Source organism: Eptatretus burgeri, unplaced genomic scaffold, assembly GCF_056783735.1.
Source record: "Eptatretus burgeri isolate ZD-2024b unplaced genomic scaffold, Ebu_testis_v1 Ebu_testis_scaffold_171, whole genome shotgun sequence".
NCBI lineage: Eukaryota > Metazoa > Chordata > Myxini > Myxiniformes > Myxinidae > Eptatretus > Eptatretus burgeri.
The window spans coordinates 25738-42514 of NW_028222121.1; the positions used below are offsets into that span (position 1 = coordinate 25738).

The 16777-nt window shown below is 39.7% G+C and overlaps 1 protein-coding gene across 1 annotated transcript in view; it reads right to left on the reverse strand.

Annotated features, from left to right (window-relative positions):
- LOC147007436 (IgGFc-binding protein-like) overlaps window positions 1–16777 on the reverse strand; it is a 51503-nt gene that overhangs the window by 22154 nt on the left and 12572 nt on the right. Inside the window, exons 16-35 of the mRNA XM_085867159.1 lie at window positions 16569–16716; window positions 14342–14503; window positions 12683–12771; window positions 12373–12510; window positions 11959–12254; window positions 11508–11785; window positions 11163–11362; window positions 10864–11011; window positions 8635–8796; window positions 6983–7071; window positions 6673–6810; window positions 6259–6554; window positions 5807–6084; window positions 5462–5661; window positions 5163–5310; window positions 2933–3094; window positions 1278–1366; window positions 968–1105; window positions 554–849; window positions 103–380 (exon numbers count right to left, since the gene is read on the reverse strand). Coding sequence (XP_085723285.1) covers window positions 103–380; window positions 554–849; window positions 968–1105; window positions 1278–1366; window positions 2933–3094; window positions 5163–5310; window positions 5462–5661; window positions 5807–6084; window positions 6259–6554; window positions 6673–6810; window positions 6983–7071; window positions 8635–8796; window positions 10864–11011; window positions 11163–11362; window positions 11508–11785; window positions 11959–12254; window positions 12373–12510; window positions 12683–12771; window positions 14342–14503; window positions 16569–16716 — 3733 coding nt within the window. The remainder of the gene's footprint in view (window positions 1–102; window positions 381–553; window positions 850–967; window positions 1106–1277; window positions 1367–2932; window positions 3095–5162; window positions 5311–5461; window positions 5662–5806; window positions 6085–6258; window positions 6555–6672; window positions 6811–6982; window positions 7072–8634; window positions 8797–10863; window positions 11012–11162; window positions 11363–11507; window positions 11786–11958; window positions 12255–12372; window positions 12511–12682; window positions 12772–14341; window positions 14504–16568; window positions 16717–16777) is intronic.

A 16777-nucleotide genomic window follows, 5' to 3' on the forward strand; every position in this document is an offset into this window, starting at 1 on the left:
TCATTAGAATTATAATAATTAATCAATAACACACACATGCTATATTTGCTGTTGTTATTTGTGAAAACAAAATGACAATCCCAAAAGTTAATGCCATCTTACGACAAAGATCTGGTTTCCTCCATGTTTGCATTTGCACTCCATCAGCTGAGCAGGTGACAAAGTATGACTCCAAAGCTTCACACAGCGCTTCCTTCACCATATCACGGACAACATATTCAAACACGCAGTCCTCCAAGAAAACGCGTGGGTCGAACTTGCTATGGCAAGCAGCAAAAGGGCCATTCTTCAGGAGCAACATCCCACAAGATTCGTTCCTTCTTGCTGTCTCCTTCAACGTTGCGTTCAGCTCAGGAGGTGTGCCATCATCATCAACATCTCTGTGAGTTCGGTCAAAAACAAAATTCGCAATTGATTGCAGATGTGTTCATTTGAGGTTTTTGATCTTCATGAAATAATATCAATCAAAAAGTGCAACACACGACAAATGGCAAACAAGATGTCGTGAGGTATTTATTTAATGAAAGTAAAAAGGCAATGGAGACCAACATACTCATTGTTTTCATCACCAATCTTCCAGCTGTTCCCAAAATGTGCCGCATTGTCCGTCAACGTGCCATTCTTCATTCTGAAGTCGTTACTGGTCTGGCTGTCCATGTTTCCACAGAGGCCGCAGACCTTCTCAGAGAAGGTGTTTGGTAGACGCACTCGCACATTATGATGACCGTCGTACAACACCTCGAGGCCAAAGTCAGTAATCAGGTAACGGTAGCGACCCCAATGGAGCACATGGAATGAGTCTGATCCATTGGAGAATTTGTATGGCATGTTTTTAAGAACCCCATCCAGCTGCAAGAAATTAAATCCAGTTAGTTTTCGGGCAAACCAACAATGTACAAATCAGAAAAAAAGAACAAATGCAATAAAGGTAAAACTGATTATGTTGATGTGATTGTGAACAAAATACCTTGAACCGCTTGCTTCCGAAAAACTGTACTTCCTTTCCATACACTTGCGTGAGCACTTCCCGGGTGTAGGAAACCTTGGTCTTCCCATTGCGATGCTCATTCTTTACCAACACCCGCCAATTCGTTTCATTGCAAAGCTGAACAAAGATACATATTTTTATAATTGTTAGTCTGTGATGTGGTTTTCACCAATTATTCATCAACTTCTCAAGCATTTACAAAAATATATTGCTGTTTTTCATGAAAATCTTTGTCATTTTACATCATAAATATCTGCACTCTTCTTTGAACAAGCTCACTTCACCTTACCTGTAGCATTACATATGTGGAGGTTCCTTGGAAATTAAATTTCTTTCCATCAAAGCTGGTGTAGTGAGGATCTCCCCATCCCGTGCATTCTACGTTCAAAAGGGAATCAATTATTGGAAATTAATCAACCAGTTGACTTGCGTTATCTGCCTTCTCTTGTAACAAACCGAATTAGCAATCTTTGCACTGCAATACAAACTCTGTGATGTAAAAACCATCGAAGTTTAATTTTGTAATAGATGATCATCAATGAGAAGAACAGAATGGAAAAACTGCCAAGAACCGTTCAAAGAAAAACAGTTGAAAGCTTTCACCTGCTTGGAAAGATCTGTGGCTTGAAATGTTATCAAATCAAAAATGCAAAATTTTGTGCCCGTTTGTCTGTCTGCCTGACTGGGATACATTCGGTCGTTACTTTTCACACACAAACGTTCTTGGTGGGAGGACGAATGGTTCCACGACGGCAGTTGCAGCGTCTAAATGTTCCCCTTCAAGAGTGTTTTTTTCTGTGGAGGGCTAAATCCGAACGAAGCCAGACGGAGTGCTCTTCATGGAGTATTTTCAAGGCCGCTTCCAATCACAAAAGGAATAACAACAATGACATTCGCATCATATCGATGCTATTACAATGCAATATTAAAAGGAATAATATCCCCGTTTCCCAAGGGGTGTTTAGCCATTGGACAAATGCTGTGATGACGTGTATAAATAGATTTTCATGGCATTTTGTGTGACACCCCTCCTGGAGGCCAAAAACATGAAACCACAACCACATCTGATAAGCTTTCGAAAAAGTCGAAACTGTTGTTTCACATGAAACTGAAAAGGAGGAAACCTGATGAACTTGAGGCATTATGTGCTTCTCATTGCACCCCCCCCCACCCCAAGCCTGGTGCTGGCTTAGTGGTTCGGGTGGTGGCTTGGGATTCTAGGGTTCTGAGTTTAAGCTCCGTTGGCTGCTGAATTAACACCAGGGGGTTGACTCAGCCTGCCATCCTTCGAGTTCGGCAAAATGAGTACCAGTGTACTGGTCCTGGTGTATGCCCCAGTTAGAATAGGTGTACCATATCCCTGAGTGTCGTAAAAGGCGACCAGGGTTGGCGTCAGGAAGGGCATCTGGCCATGAAGTATTTCCTCAAGAAAAAGCCAAAAGAAAAAACCAAAAAAAAAAATGTGTGTAAAAACAGTCATTATTTTATTGCACACACCCCCCACCCCCTCCGCAGACGAATTGAACAAATCCTCGATCTCATGTAATCCACATATACATATATATGTCCCAGAGAGGATAATACAATGACCGGTTCTGCCACTCCCTTCAGGAGGCGGTGCACGAGTTGCACGAAGAGAAAACAAAATTATATCTCGTAAATTTCCTTGCTGTTGTTGCTCGGATTCTTTCTATTATCAATTCCAAAGCCAGAATACTGTTCAGAACACATAATTAATTAAGATACGCTAATGTTACAAAAGCAAATTAAATTGCTCTCTCGCTCTGTTATCACTAAAAATGTCAATATGTGAACATTAATCCAGTCATCATCAAATCAGATTTATAAAAGTGGATCATGATCATTCAATGTTTCGGCTTTAAGATGCCAGTTTGAACCGACAAAAAAATCTCAACAGAACAAGACAAATGCAGGTTCCTTTACCTCTCGTAATGACCGTTGGAGTGGTCATGGAGGACATGGGGGTTGTTGTTGAGAGTGTCGGAGTTGGGATTGTTGAGGGTGTCGGAGTTGGGATTGTTGTTGGGAGTGTCGGAGTTGGGATTGTTGAGAGTTTCGTGGAAAGGATAGGTGATGTTGTTGTCACTAAATGTTCAACAAGAAGAAACAAATGTGAGTCCAGTGAAACTCCACCAAATGAAAACAAATTTCCTGAACGAATTGACACCATGTACACCATGAAGAACATTATTTTGGATTCAGTAAATGCAATCGTTCTGTTAATGCTCTGAAACACTGATTATATTTTATATCAAGAGCACTGTTTTTGGTTAAATCATATTTTGATGATCAATTTCCAAATCTGCGCAATATTAAAAGTGAAGTTTAGAACTTCATGAAATATTTTTGCTCACAAAATTCCTTGTGATATTGCAAAGAAAGTACAGAAGATTCCCTGTTATTGCCAGTTCACTCATGATTACAGCTCATGAGGAACTGCACGAATAATTGCAGAAGGTGAAACGTGAAATTTGTAAAATGCATTTTTATGCCTCCCTCGCTGAAAGCCGGAGGCGTTATGTTTTCAGGTTGTCCATCCGGCTATCCGTCTGTAAATTAGTCATGAAATGGAGATAACATCAGACGAGAATAAATGGTGAAAATTATGTGGGAGGATGAAGCACACAAAAATTCCATTCTCTGCAAAGGTTTGAGTTAATAAAGGCTGCATCACACTGCTCTGTCAGGATTTCCATTGTTGAGAGTTTTGTGGAAAAGATTGATGCGTGGAGGAGAAACATGGGCAATGCAGATGAAAGATGGCAAAACTAATGGAAAGGGCAGAAATTACAATAATACGATGGACAAATGGATTGTCTCTGAAAGAAAGAACAGCTCAGAAATGAGGAAGAGATTAAATATCAATGCTGATGAAGAAGAGCTTCAGAATGGATGATGCAACTGTTGTGGTCATGTGCAATGAATGTGAGAAGATGAGATTACAAAGAAAGGAGTAATGATCGTGATTAAAGGAAGAAAATCGACAGAACATCCAAAAAACACATGGATTGAAAAAGTCGAGAAAGATACAGAATGTTTGGGTCTCCAGGAAGCTGACACCATGGACAGAGCCAAATGGAGGAATGCCAACATTTGAACAACCACCTGAAAAATGGGGTAAATAGTCATGAACCCATTGTTGTTGACTCTCACGGAGGACCTTATGCACACATGATGTGTAAAACATGACATGAAAAAAAAACTTTCACATGAAGAAGAAAGGCAATAAAAAAATGGAGTAAGCAAATGGCAAAATATAAGTTACACACAACCAGGTGAACAACAAACAGCACAGCAATGTTGCATCTCTTTACTTATTATATTATTCTCACTTTTGTGATGTGATCTTACACCTCACCCCTTTGTTTGTGTTAAGTAGTGTTAAGTCGGGCAGTGGAATTTGATGTGCTTTACAGTTGATCTGCATTCCCTCTATTCCTCCACAATTGGGACAAAGAAGCTTAAAGGATCTGGTAAATATTTTTAAGTGCAGGCAAATTTTACCACAACTTCAATCGAAGCGACGCGCTAACCTCACTTGCTGCAATCTTTTTCCAAAGAAAGCGAGCAAAATGTCAGGAATAGTCACAAGAGGGTTTTGTTTCACAAACACACAAACATATTCAAATGATGAAAAGCATGATGCAAGCAAGCAGTGTGGATCACATATGAGTTCTGGTGAAAACGCAGTCCCTTGAGAATTGTGATTGAAACAAAAAGACGAAAATATCTTCCATCATTTGCAACAGACCAAAGCAACACAATGATATGTGAAAATAGTGAGAAGCTGCAGACATTTGTTTGAACATCAACAATGAAAACGTCACCATGAAGGAAATACGTATAATAAAGACAAACCTTAGAGTTGATTACTGACAACCAGTTCATGAATTCGAGCAAGATATTCCATTCAATGAAGAAACTTTCAAATCAATCGTTGAAAGAGAGAAGAAAATCCGAGTCCATGAGGAATGTTTTACATTTCCAACAATTGCCATCATGATTGAGTTTTACTTTCACATATATTATACAAACAAATTAAATTATTTGCAAGAGGAGAGGATTGTTTCTGCTCAGGGAGAGGATGGAAGAAAAAGTGAAAAGAAATGTTTCCTCTCAAAGCAGATGCCACTTCCCTTTGCTTAAATCTTACCTATTGGAACACAGCCCAAGATTCCATCTTCTTTCACTTTGCAGTGATTGACGTTCAAGTCACACGTGAAAGATACACAGCTGATATTTCCACCGGTTTGGCAGGTGCACTGTTGACTGCAACCCTCAGTAATGAAGGACTCATTGAACTGTGGAGAAATCCTCAGTGTCATCCTTGCCGATACAATTTCATGACAATCCAAAGTTGCAAACAACATGATCGCAAAAACAAAACATTCACGATTCATTGTTGTGTGACTCTCCAGTGGAGGGTTTTTATTCATTTGTCCCAATACTCACGTTGTAATAACTGTTGTCCTGCATACATCCACATTCCACTTCCGTGATACAACGATCCACATCCCAAACAAGGCCAGCATCACATTCACAGCCCTCAACGCAAGTGCTCTGTTGTAATTCTTTCGTTTCAGAGTTGGAACAAGTTGCAACAGTGTCGGGAACGCACATTGTGTAAGAGCTATTTGATGGGCATTGTAGAGCTGAGAGATAAGAAAAGGAAATCCTGGTCATAAAAACGTCTGTCATTAGAATTATAATAATTAATCAATAACACACACATGCTATATTTGCTGTTGTTATTTGTGAAAACAAAATGACAATCCCAAAATGTTAACGCCATCTTACGACAAAGATCTGGTTTCCTCCATGTTTGCATTTGCACTCCATCAGCTGAGCAGGTGACAAAGTATGACTCCAAAGCTTCACACAGCGCTTCCTTCACCATATCACGGACAACATATTCAAACACGCAGTCCTCCAAGAAAACGCGTGGGTCGAACTTGCTATGGCAAGCAGCAAAAGGGCCATCCTTCAGGAGCAACATCCCACAAGATTCGTTCCTTCTTGCTGTCTCATTCAACGTTGCGTTCAGCACAAGGATTGTGCCATCATCATCAACATCTCTGTGAGTTCGGTCAAAAAAAAATTCGCAATTGATTGCAGATGTGTTCATTTGAGGTTTTTGTGATCTTCATGAAATAATATCAATCAAAAAGTGCAACACACGACAAATGGCAAACAAGATGTCGTGAGGTATTTATTTAATGAAAGTAAAAAGGCAATGGAGACCAACATACTCATTGTTTTCATCACCAATCTTCCAGCTGTTCCCAAAATGTGCCGCATTGTCCGTCAACGTGCCATTCTTCATTCTGAAGTCGTTACTGGTCTGGCTGTCCATGTTTCCACAGAGGCCGCAGACCTTCTCAGAGAAGGTGTTTGGTAGACGCACTCGCACATTATGATGACCGTCGTACAACACCTCGAGGCCAAAGTCAGTAATCAGGTAACGGTAGCGACCCCAATGGAGCACATGGAATGAGTCTGATCCATTGGAGAATTTGTATGGCATGTTTTTAAGAACCCCATCCAGCTGCAAGAAATTAAATCCAGTTAGTTTTCGGGCAAACCAACAATGTACAAATCAGAAAAAAAGAACAAATGCAATAAAGGTAAAACTGATTATGTTGATGTGATTGTGAACAAAATACCTTGAACCGCTTGCTTCCGAAAAACTGTACTTCCTTTCCATACACTTGCGTGAGCACTTCCCGGGTGTAGGAAACCTTGGTCTTCCCATTGCGATGCTCATTCTTTACCAACACCCGCCAATTCGTTTCATTGCAAAGCTGAACAAAGATACATATTTTTATAATTGTCAGTCTGTGATGTGGTTTTCACCAATTATTCATCAACTTCTCAAGCATTTACAAAAATATATTGCTGTTTTTCATGAAAATCTTTGTCATTTTACATCATAAATATCTGCACTCTTCTTTGAACAAGCTCACTTCACCTTACCTGTAGCATTACATATGTGGAGGTTCCTTGGAAATTAAATTTCTTTCCATCAAAGCTGGTGTAGTGAGGATCTCCCCATCCCGTGCATTCTACGTTCAAAAGGGAATCAATTATTGGAAATTAATCAACCAGTTGACTTGCATTATCTGCCTTCTCTTGTAACAAACCGAATTAGCAATCTTTGCACTGCAATACAAACTCTGTGATGTAAAAACCATCGAAGTTTAATTTTGTAATAGATGATCATCAATGAGAAGAACAGAATGGAAAAACTGCCAAGAACCGTTCAAAGAAAAACAGTTGAAAGCTTTCACCTGCTTGGAAAGATCTGTGGCTTGAAATGTTATCAAATCAAAAATGCAAAATTTTGTGCCCGTTTGTCTGTCTGCCTGACTGGGATACATTCGGTCGTTACTTTTCACACACAAACGTTCTTGGTGGGAGGACGAATGGTTCCACGACGGCAGTTGCAGCGTCTAAATGTTCCCCTTCAAGAGTGTTTTTTTCTGTGGAGGGCTAAATCCGAACGAAGCCAGACGGAGTGCTCTTCATGGAGTATTTTCAAGGCCGCTTCCAATCACAAAAGGAATAACAACAATGACATTCGCATCATATCGATGCTATTACAATACAATATTAAAAGGAATAATATCCCCGTTTCCCAAGGGGTGTTTAGCCATTGGACAAATGCTGTGATGACGTGTATAAATAGATTTTCATGGCATTTTGTGTGACACCCCTCCTGGAGGCCAAAAAAACATGAAACCACAACCACATCTGATAAGCTTTCGAAAAAGTCGAAACTGTTGTTTCACATGAAACTGAAAAGGAGGAAACCTGATGAACTTGAGGCATTATGTGCTTCTCATTGCACCCCCACCCCAAGCCTGGTGCTGGCTTAGTGGTTCGGGTGGTGGCTTGGGATTCTAGGGTTCTGAGTTTAAGCTCCGTTGGCTGCTGAATTAACACCAGGGGTTGACTCAGCCTGCCATCCTTCGAGTTCGGCAAAATGAGTACCAGTGTACTGGTCCTGGTGTATGCCCCAGTAAGAATAGGTGTACCATATCCCTGAGTGTCGTAAAAGGCGACCAGGGTTGGCGTCAGGAAGGGCATCTGGCCATGAAGTATTTCCTCAAGAAAAAGCCAAAAGAAAAACCCAAAAAAAAAAATGTGTGTAACAACAGCCATTATTTTATTGCACACACCCCCCACCCCCTCCGCAGACGAATTGAACAAATCCTCGATCTCATGTAATCCACATATACATATATATGTCCCAGAGAGGATAATACAATGACCGGTTCTGCCACTCCCTTCAGGAGGCGGTGCACGAGTTGCACGAAGAGAAAACAAAATTATATCTCGTAAATTTCCTTGCTGTTGTTGCTCGGATTCTTTCTATTATCAATTCCAAAGCCAGAATACTGTTCAGAACACATAATTAATTAAGATACGCTAATGTTACAAAAGCAAATTAAATTGCTCTCTCGCTCTGTTATCACTAAAAATGTCAATATGTGAACATTAATCCAGTCATCATCAAATCAGATTTATAAAAGTGGATCATGATCATTCAATGTTTCGGCTTTAAGATGCCAGTTTGAACCGACAAAAAAATCTCAACAGAACAAGACAAATGCAGGTTCCTTTACCTCTCGTAATGACCGTTGGAGTGGTCATGGAGGACATGGGGATTGTTGTTGAGAGTGTCGGAGTTGGGATTGTTGAGGGTGTCGGAGTTGGGATTGTTGTTGGGAGTGTCGGAGTTGGGATTGTTGAGAGTTTCGTGGAAAGGATAGGTGATGTTGTTGTCACTAAATGTTCAACAAGAAGAAACAAATGTGAGTCCAGTGAAACTCCACCAAATGAAAACAAATTTCCTGAACGAATTGACACCATGTACACCATGAAGAACATTATTTTGGATTCAGTAAATGCAATCGTTCTGTTAATGCTCTGAAACACTGATTATATTTTATATCAAGAGCACTGTTTTTGGTTAAATCATATTTTGATGATCAATTTCCAAATCTGCGCGATATTAAAAGTGAAGTTTAGAACTTCATGAAATATTTTTGCTCACAAAATTCCTTGTGATATTGCAAAGAAAGTACAGAAGATTCCCTGTTATTGCCAGTTCACTCATGATTAAAGCTCATGAGGAACTGCACGAATAATTGCAGAAGGTGAAACGTGAAATTTGTAAAATGCATTTTTATGCCTCCCTCGCTGAAAGCCGGAGGCGTTATGTTTTCAGGTTGTCCATCCGGCTATCCGTCTGTAAATTAGTCATGAAATGGAGATAACATCAGACGAGAATAAATGGTGAAAATTATGTGGGAGGATGAAGCACACAAAAATTCCATTCTCTGCAAAGGTTTGAGTTAATAAAGGCTGCATCACACTGCTCTGTCAGGATTTCCATTGTTGAGAGTTTTGTGGAAAAGATTGATGCGTGGAGGAGAAACATGGGCAATGCAGATGAAAGATGGCAAAACTAATGGAAAGGGCAGAAATTACAATAATACGATGGACAAATGGATTGTCTCTGAAAGAAAGAACAGCTCAGAAATGAGGAAGAGATTAAATATCAATGCTGATGAAGAAGAGCTTCAGAATGGATGATGCAACTGTTGTGGTCATGTACAATGAATGTGAGAAGATGAGATTACAAAGAAAGGAGTAATGATCGTGATTAAAGGAAGAAAATCGACAGAACATCCAAAAAACACATGGATTGAAAAAGTCGAGAAAGATACAGAATGTTTGGGTCTCCAGGAAGCTGACACCATGGACAGAGCCAAATGGAGGAATGCCAACATTTGAACAACCACCTGAAAAATGGGGTAAATAGTCATGAACCCATTGTTGTTGACTCTCACGGAGGACCTTATGCACACATGATGTGTAAAACATGACATGAAAAAAAAACTTTCACATGAAGAAGAAAGGCAATAAAGAAATGGAATAAGCAAATGGCAAAATATAAGTTACACACAACCAGGTGAACAACAAACAGCACAGCAATGTTGCACCTCTTTACTTATTATATTATTCTCACTTTTGTGATGTGATCTTACACCTCACCCCTTTGTTTGTGTTAAGTAGTGTTAAGTCGGGCAGTGGAATTTGATGTGCTTTACAGTTGATCTGCATTCCCTCTATTCCTCCACAATTAGGACAAAGAAGCTTAAAGGATCTGGTAAATATTTTTAAGTGCAGGCAAATTTTACCACAACTTCAATCGAAGCGACGCGCTAACCTTACTTGCTGCAATCTTTTTCCAAAGAAAGCGAGCAAAATGTCAGGAATAGTCACAAGAGGGTTTTGTTTCACAAACACACAAACATATTCAAATGATGAAAAGCATGATGCAAGCAAGCAGTGTGGATCACATATGAGTTCTGGTGAAAACGCAGTCCCTTGAGAATTGTGATTGAAACAAAAGACGAAAATATCTTCCATCATTTGCAACAGACCAAAGCAACACAATGATATGTGAAAATAGTGAGAAGCTGCAGACATTTGTTTGAACATCAACAATGAAAACGTCACCATGAAGGAAATACGTATAATAAAGACAAACCTTAGAGTTGATTACTGACAACCAGTTCATGAATTCGAGCAAGATATTCCATTCAATGAAGAAACTTTCAATTCAATCGTTGAAAGAGAGAAGAAAATCCGAGTCCATGAGGAATGTTTTACATTTCCAACAATTGCCATCATGATTGAGTTTTACTTTCACATATATTATACAAACAAATTAAATTATTTGCAAGAGGAGAGGATTGTTTCTGCTCAGGGAGAGGATGGAAGAAAAAGTGAAAAGAAATGTTTCCTCTCAAAGCAGATGCCACTTCCCTTTGCTTAAATCTTACCTATTGGAACACAGCCCAAGATTCCATCTTCTTTCACTTTGCAGTGATTGACGTTCAAGTCACACGTGAAAGATACACAGCTGATATTTCCACCGGTTTGGCAGGTGCACTGTTGACTGCAACCCTCAGTAATGAAGGACTCATTGAACTGTGGAGAAATCCTCAGTGTCATCCTTGCCGATACAATTTCATGACAATCCAAAGTTGCAAACAACATGATCGCAAAAACAAAACATTCACGATTCATTGTTGTGTGACTCTCCAGTGGAGGGTTTTTATTCATTTGTCCCGATACTCACATTGTAATAACTGTTGTCCTGCATACATCCACATTCCACTTCCGTGATACAATGATCCACATCCCAAACAAGGCCAGCATCACATTCACAACCCTCAACGCAAGTGTTCTGTTGTAATTCTTTCATTTCAGAGTTGGAACAAGTTGCAACAGTGTCGGGAACGCACATTGTGTAAGAGCTATTTGATGGGCATTGTAGAGCTGAGAGATAAGAAAAGGAAATCCTGGTCATAAAAACGTCTGTCATTAGAATTATAATAATTAATCAATAACACACACATGCTATATTTGCTGTTGTTATTTGTGAAAACAAAATGACAATCCCAAAAAGTTAATGCCATCTTACGACAAAGATCTGGTTTCCTCCATGTTTGCATTTGCACTCCATCAGCTGAGCAGGTGACAAAGTATGACTCCAAAGCTTCACACAGCGCTTCCTTCACCGTATCACGGACAACATATTCAAACACGCAGTCCTCCAAGAAAACGCGTGGGTCGAACTTGCTATGGCAAGCAGCAAAAGGGCCATTCTTCAGGAGCAACATCCCACAAGATTCGTTCCTTCTTGCTGTCTCCTTCAACGTTGCGTTCAGCTCAGGAGGTGTGCCATCATCATCAACATCTCTGTGAGTTCGGTCAAAAACAAAATTCGCAATTGATTGCAGATGTGTTCATTTGAGGTTTTTGATCTTCATGAAATAATATCAATCAAAAAGTGCAACACACGACAAATGGCAAACAAGATGTCGTGAGGTATTTATTTAATGAAAGTAAAAAGGCAATGGAGACCAACATACTCATTGTTTTCATCACCAATCTTCCAGCTGTTCCCAAAATGTGCCGCATTGTCCGTCAACGTGCCATTCTTCATTCTGAAGTCGTTACTGGTCTGGCTGTCCATGTTTCCACAGAGGCCGCAGACCTTCTCAGAGAAGGTGTTTGGTAGACGCACTCGCACATTATGATGACCGTCGTACAACACCTCGAGGCCAAAGTCAGTAATCAGGTAACGGTAGCGACCCCAATGGAGCACATGGAATGAGTCTGATCCATTGGAGAATTTGTATGGCATGTTTTTAAGAACCCCATCCAGCTGCAAGAAATTAAATCCAGTTAGTTTTCGGGCAAACCAACAATGTACAAATCAGAAAAAAAGAACAAATGCAATAAAGGTAAAACTGATTATGTTGATGTGATTGTGAACAAAATACCTTGAACCGCTTGCTTCCGAAAAACTGTACTTCCTTTCCATACACTTGCGTGAGCACTTCCCGGGTGTAGGAAACCTTGGTCTTCCCATTGCGATGCTCATTCTTTACCAACACCCGCCAATTCGTTTCATTGCAAAGCTGAACAAAGATACATATTTTTATAATTGTTAGTCTGTGATGTGGTTTTCACCAATTATTCATCAACTTCTCAAGCATTTACAAAAATATATTGCTGTTTTTCATGAAAATCTTTGTCATTTTACATCATAAATATCTGCACTCTTCTTTGAACAAGCTCACTTCACCTTACCTGTAGCATTACATATGTGGAGGTTCCTTGGAAATTAAATTTCTTTCCATCAAAGCTGGTGTAGTGAGGATCTCCCCATCCCGTGCATTCTACGTTCAAAAGGGAATCAATTATTGGAAATTAATCAACCAGTTGACTTGCGTTATCTGCCTTCTCTTGTAACAAACCGAATTAGCAATCTTTGCACTGCAATACAAACTCTGTGATGTAAAAACCATCGAAGTTTAATTTTGTAATAGATGATCATCAATGAGAAGAACAGAATGGAAAAACTGCCAAGAACCGTTCAAAGAAAAACAGTTGAAAGCTTTCACCTGCTTGGAAAGATCTGTGGCTTGAAATGTTATCAAATCAAAAATGCAAAATTTTGTGCCCGTTTGTCTGTCTGCCTGACTGGGATACATTCGGTCGTTACTTTTCACACACAAACGTTCTTGGTGGGAGGACGAATGGTTCCACGACGGCAGTTGCAGCGTCTAAATGTTCCCCTTCAAGAGTGTTTTTTCTGTGGAGGGCTAAATCCGAACGAAGCCAGACGGAGTGCTCTTCATGGAGTATTTTCAAGGCCGCTTCCAATCACAAAAGGAATAACAACAATGACATTCGCATCATATCGATGCTATTACAATGCAATATTAAAAGGAATAATATCCCCGTTTCCCAAGGGGTGTTTAGCCATTGGACAAATGCTGTGATGACGTGTATAAATAGATTTTCATGGCATTTTGTGTGACACCCCTCCTGGAGGCCAAAAAAAACATGAAACCACAACCACATCTGATAAGCTTTCGAAAAAGTCGAAACTGTTGTTTCACATGAAACTGAAAAGGAGGAAACCTGATGAACTTGAGGCATTATGTGCTTCTCATTGCAACCCGCGCACCACCCCAAGCCTGGTGCTGGCTTAGTGGTTCGGGTGGTGGCTTGGGATTCTAGGGTTCTGAGTTTAAGCTCCGTTGGCTGCTGAATTAACACCAGGGGGTTGACTCAGCCTGCCATCCTTCGAGTTCGGCAAAATGAGTACCAGTGTACTGGTCCTGGTGTATGCCCCAGTTAGAATAGGTGTACCATATCCCTGAGTGTCGTAAAAGGCGACCAGGGTTGGCGTCAGGAAGGGCATCTGGCCATGAAGTATTTCCTCAAGAAAAAGCCAAAAGAAAAAACCAAAAAAAAAAATGTGTGTAAAAACAGTCATTATTTTATTGCACACACCCCCCACCCCCTCCGCAGACGAATTGAACAAATCCTCGATCTCATGTAATCCACATATACATATATATGTCCCAGAGAGGATAATACAATGACCGGTTCTGCCACTCCCTTCAGGAGGCGGTGCACGAGTTGCACGAAGAGAAAACAAAATTATATCTCGTAAATTTCCTTGCTGTTGTTGCTCGGATTCTTTCTATTATCAATTCCAAAGCCAGAATACTGTTCAGAACACATAATTAATTAAGATACGCTAATGTTACAAAAGCAAATTAAATTGCTCTCTCGCTCTGTTATCACTAAAAATGTCAATATGTGAACATTAATCCAGTCATCATCAAATCAGATTTATAAAAGTGGATCATGATCATTCAATGTTTCGGCTTTAAGATGCCAGTTTGAACCGACAAAAAAATCTCAACAGAACAAGACAAATGCAGGTTCCTTTACCTCTCGTAATGACCGTTGGAGTGGTCATGGAGGACATGGGGGTTGTTGTTGAGAGTGTCGGAGTTGGGATTGTTGAGGGTGTCGGAGTTGGGATTGTTGTTGGGAGTGTCGGAGTTGGGATTGTTGAGAGTTTCGTGGAAAGGATAGGTGATGTTGTTGTCACTAAATGTTCAACAAGAAGAAACAAATGTGAGTCCAGTGAAACTCCACCAAATGAAAACAAATTTCCTGAACGAATTGACACCATGTACACCATGAAGAACATTATTTTGGATTCAGTAAATGCAATCGTTCTGTTAATGCTCTGAAACACTGATTATATTTTATATCAAGAGCACTGTTTTTGGTTAAATCATATTTTGATGATCAATTTCCAAATCTGCGCGATATTAAAAGTGAAGTTTAGAACTTCATGAAATATTTTTGCTCACAAAATTCCTTGTGATATTGCAAAGAAAGTACAGAAGATTCCCTGTTATTGCCAGTTCACTCATGATTACAGCTCATGAGGAACTGCACGAATAATTGCAGAAGGTGAAACGTGAAATTTGTAAAATGCATTTTTATGCCTCCCTCGCTGAAAGCCGGAGGCGTTATGTTTTCAGGTTGTCCATCCGGCTATCCGTCTGTAAATTAGTCATGAAATGGAGATAACATCAGACGAGAATAAATGGTGAAAATTATGTGGGAGGATGAAGCACACAAAAATTCCATTCTCTGCAAAGGTTTGAGTTAATAAAGGCTGCATCACACTGCTCTGTCAGGATTTCCATTGTTGAGAGTTTTGTGGAAAAGATTGATGCGTGGAGGAGAAACATGGGCAATGCAGATGAAAGATGGCAAAACTAATGGAAAGGGCAGAAATTACAATAATACGATGGACAAATGGATTGTCTCTGAAAGAAAGAACAGCTCAGAAATGAGGAAGAGATTAAATATCAATGCTGATGAAGAAGAGCTTCAGAATGGATGATGCAACTGTTGTGGTCATGTACAATGAATGTGAGAAGATGAGATTACAAAGAAAGGAGTAATGATCGTGATTAAAGGAAGAAAATCGACAGAACATCCAAAAACACATGGATTGAAAAAGTCGAGAAAGATACAGAATGTTTGGGTCTCCAGGAAGCTGACACCATGGACAGAGCCAAATGGAGGAATGCCAACATTTGAACAACCACCTGAAAAATGGGGTAAATAGTCATGAACCCATTGTTGTTGACTCTCACGGAGGACCTTATGCACACATGATGTGTAAAACATGACATGAAAAAAACTTTCACATGAAGAAGAAAGGCAATAAAGAAATGGAATAAGCAAATGGCAAAATATAAGTTACACACAACCAGGTGAACAACAAACAGCACAGCAATGTTGCACCTCTTTACTTATTATATTATTCTCACTTTTGTGATGTGATCTTACACCTCACCCCTTTGTTTGTGTTAAGTAGTGTTAAGTCGGGCAGTGGAATTTGATGTGCTTTACAGTTGATCTGCATTCCCTCTATTCCTCCACAATTAGGACAAAGAAGCTTAAAGGATCTGGTAAATATTTTTAAGTGCAGGCAAATTTTACCACAACTTCAATCGAAGCGACGCGCTAACCTTACTTGCTGCAATCTTTTTCCAAAGAAAGCGAGCAAAATGTCAGGAATAGTCACAAGAGGGTTTTGTTTCACAAACACACAAACATATTCAAATGATGAAAAGCATGATGCAAGCAAGCAGTGTGGATCACATATGAGTTCTGGTGAAAACGCAGTCCCTTGAGAATTGTGATTGAAACAAAAAGACGAAAATATCTTCCATCATTTGCAACAGACCAAAGCAACACAATGATATGTGAAAATAGTGAGAAGCTGCAGACATTTGTTTGAACATCAACAATGAAAACGTCACCATGAAGGAAATACGTATAATAAAGACAAACCTTAGAGTTGATTACTGACAACCAGTTCATGAATTCGAGCAAGATATTCCATTCAATGAAGAAACTTTCAATTCAATCGTTGAAAGAGAGAAGAAAATCCGAGTCCATGAGGAATGTTTTACATTTCCAACAATTGCCATCATGATTGAGTTTTACTTTCACATATATTATACAAACAAATTAAATTATTTGCAAGAGGAGAGGATTGTTTCTGCTCAGGGAGAGGATGGAAGAAAAAGTGAAAAGAAATGTTTCCTCTCAAAGCAGATGCCACTTCCCTTTGCTTAAATCTTACCTATTGGAACACAGCCCAAGATTCCATCTTCTTTCACTTTGCAGTGATTGACGTTCAAGTCACACGTGAAAGATACACAGCTGATATTTCCACCGGTTTGGCAGGTGCACTGTTGACTGCAACCCTCAGTAATGAAGGACTCATTGAACTGTGGAGAAATCCTCAGTGTCATCCTTGCCGATACAATTTCATGACAATCCAAAGTTGCA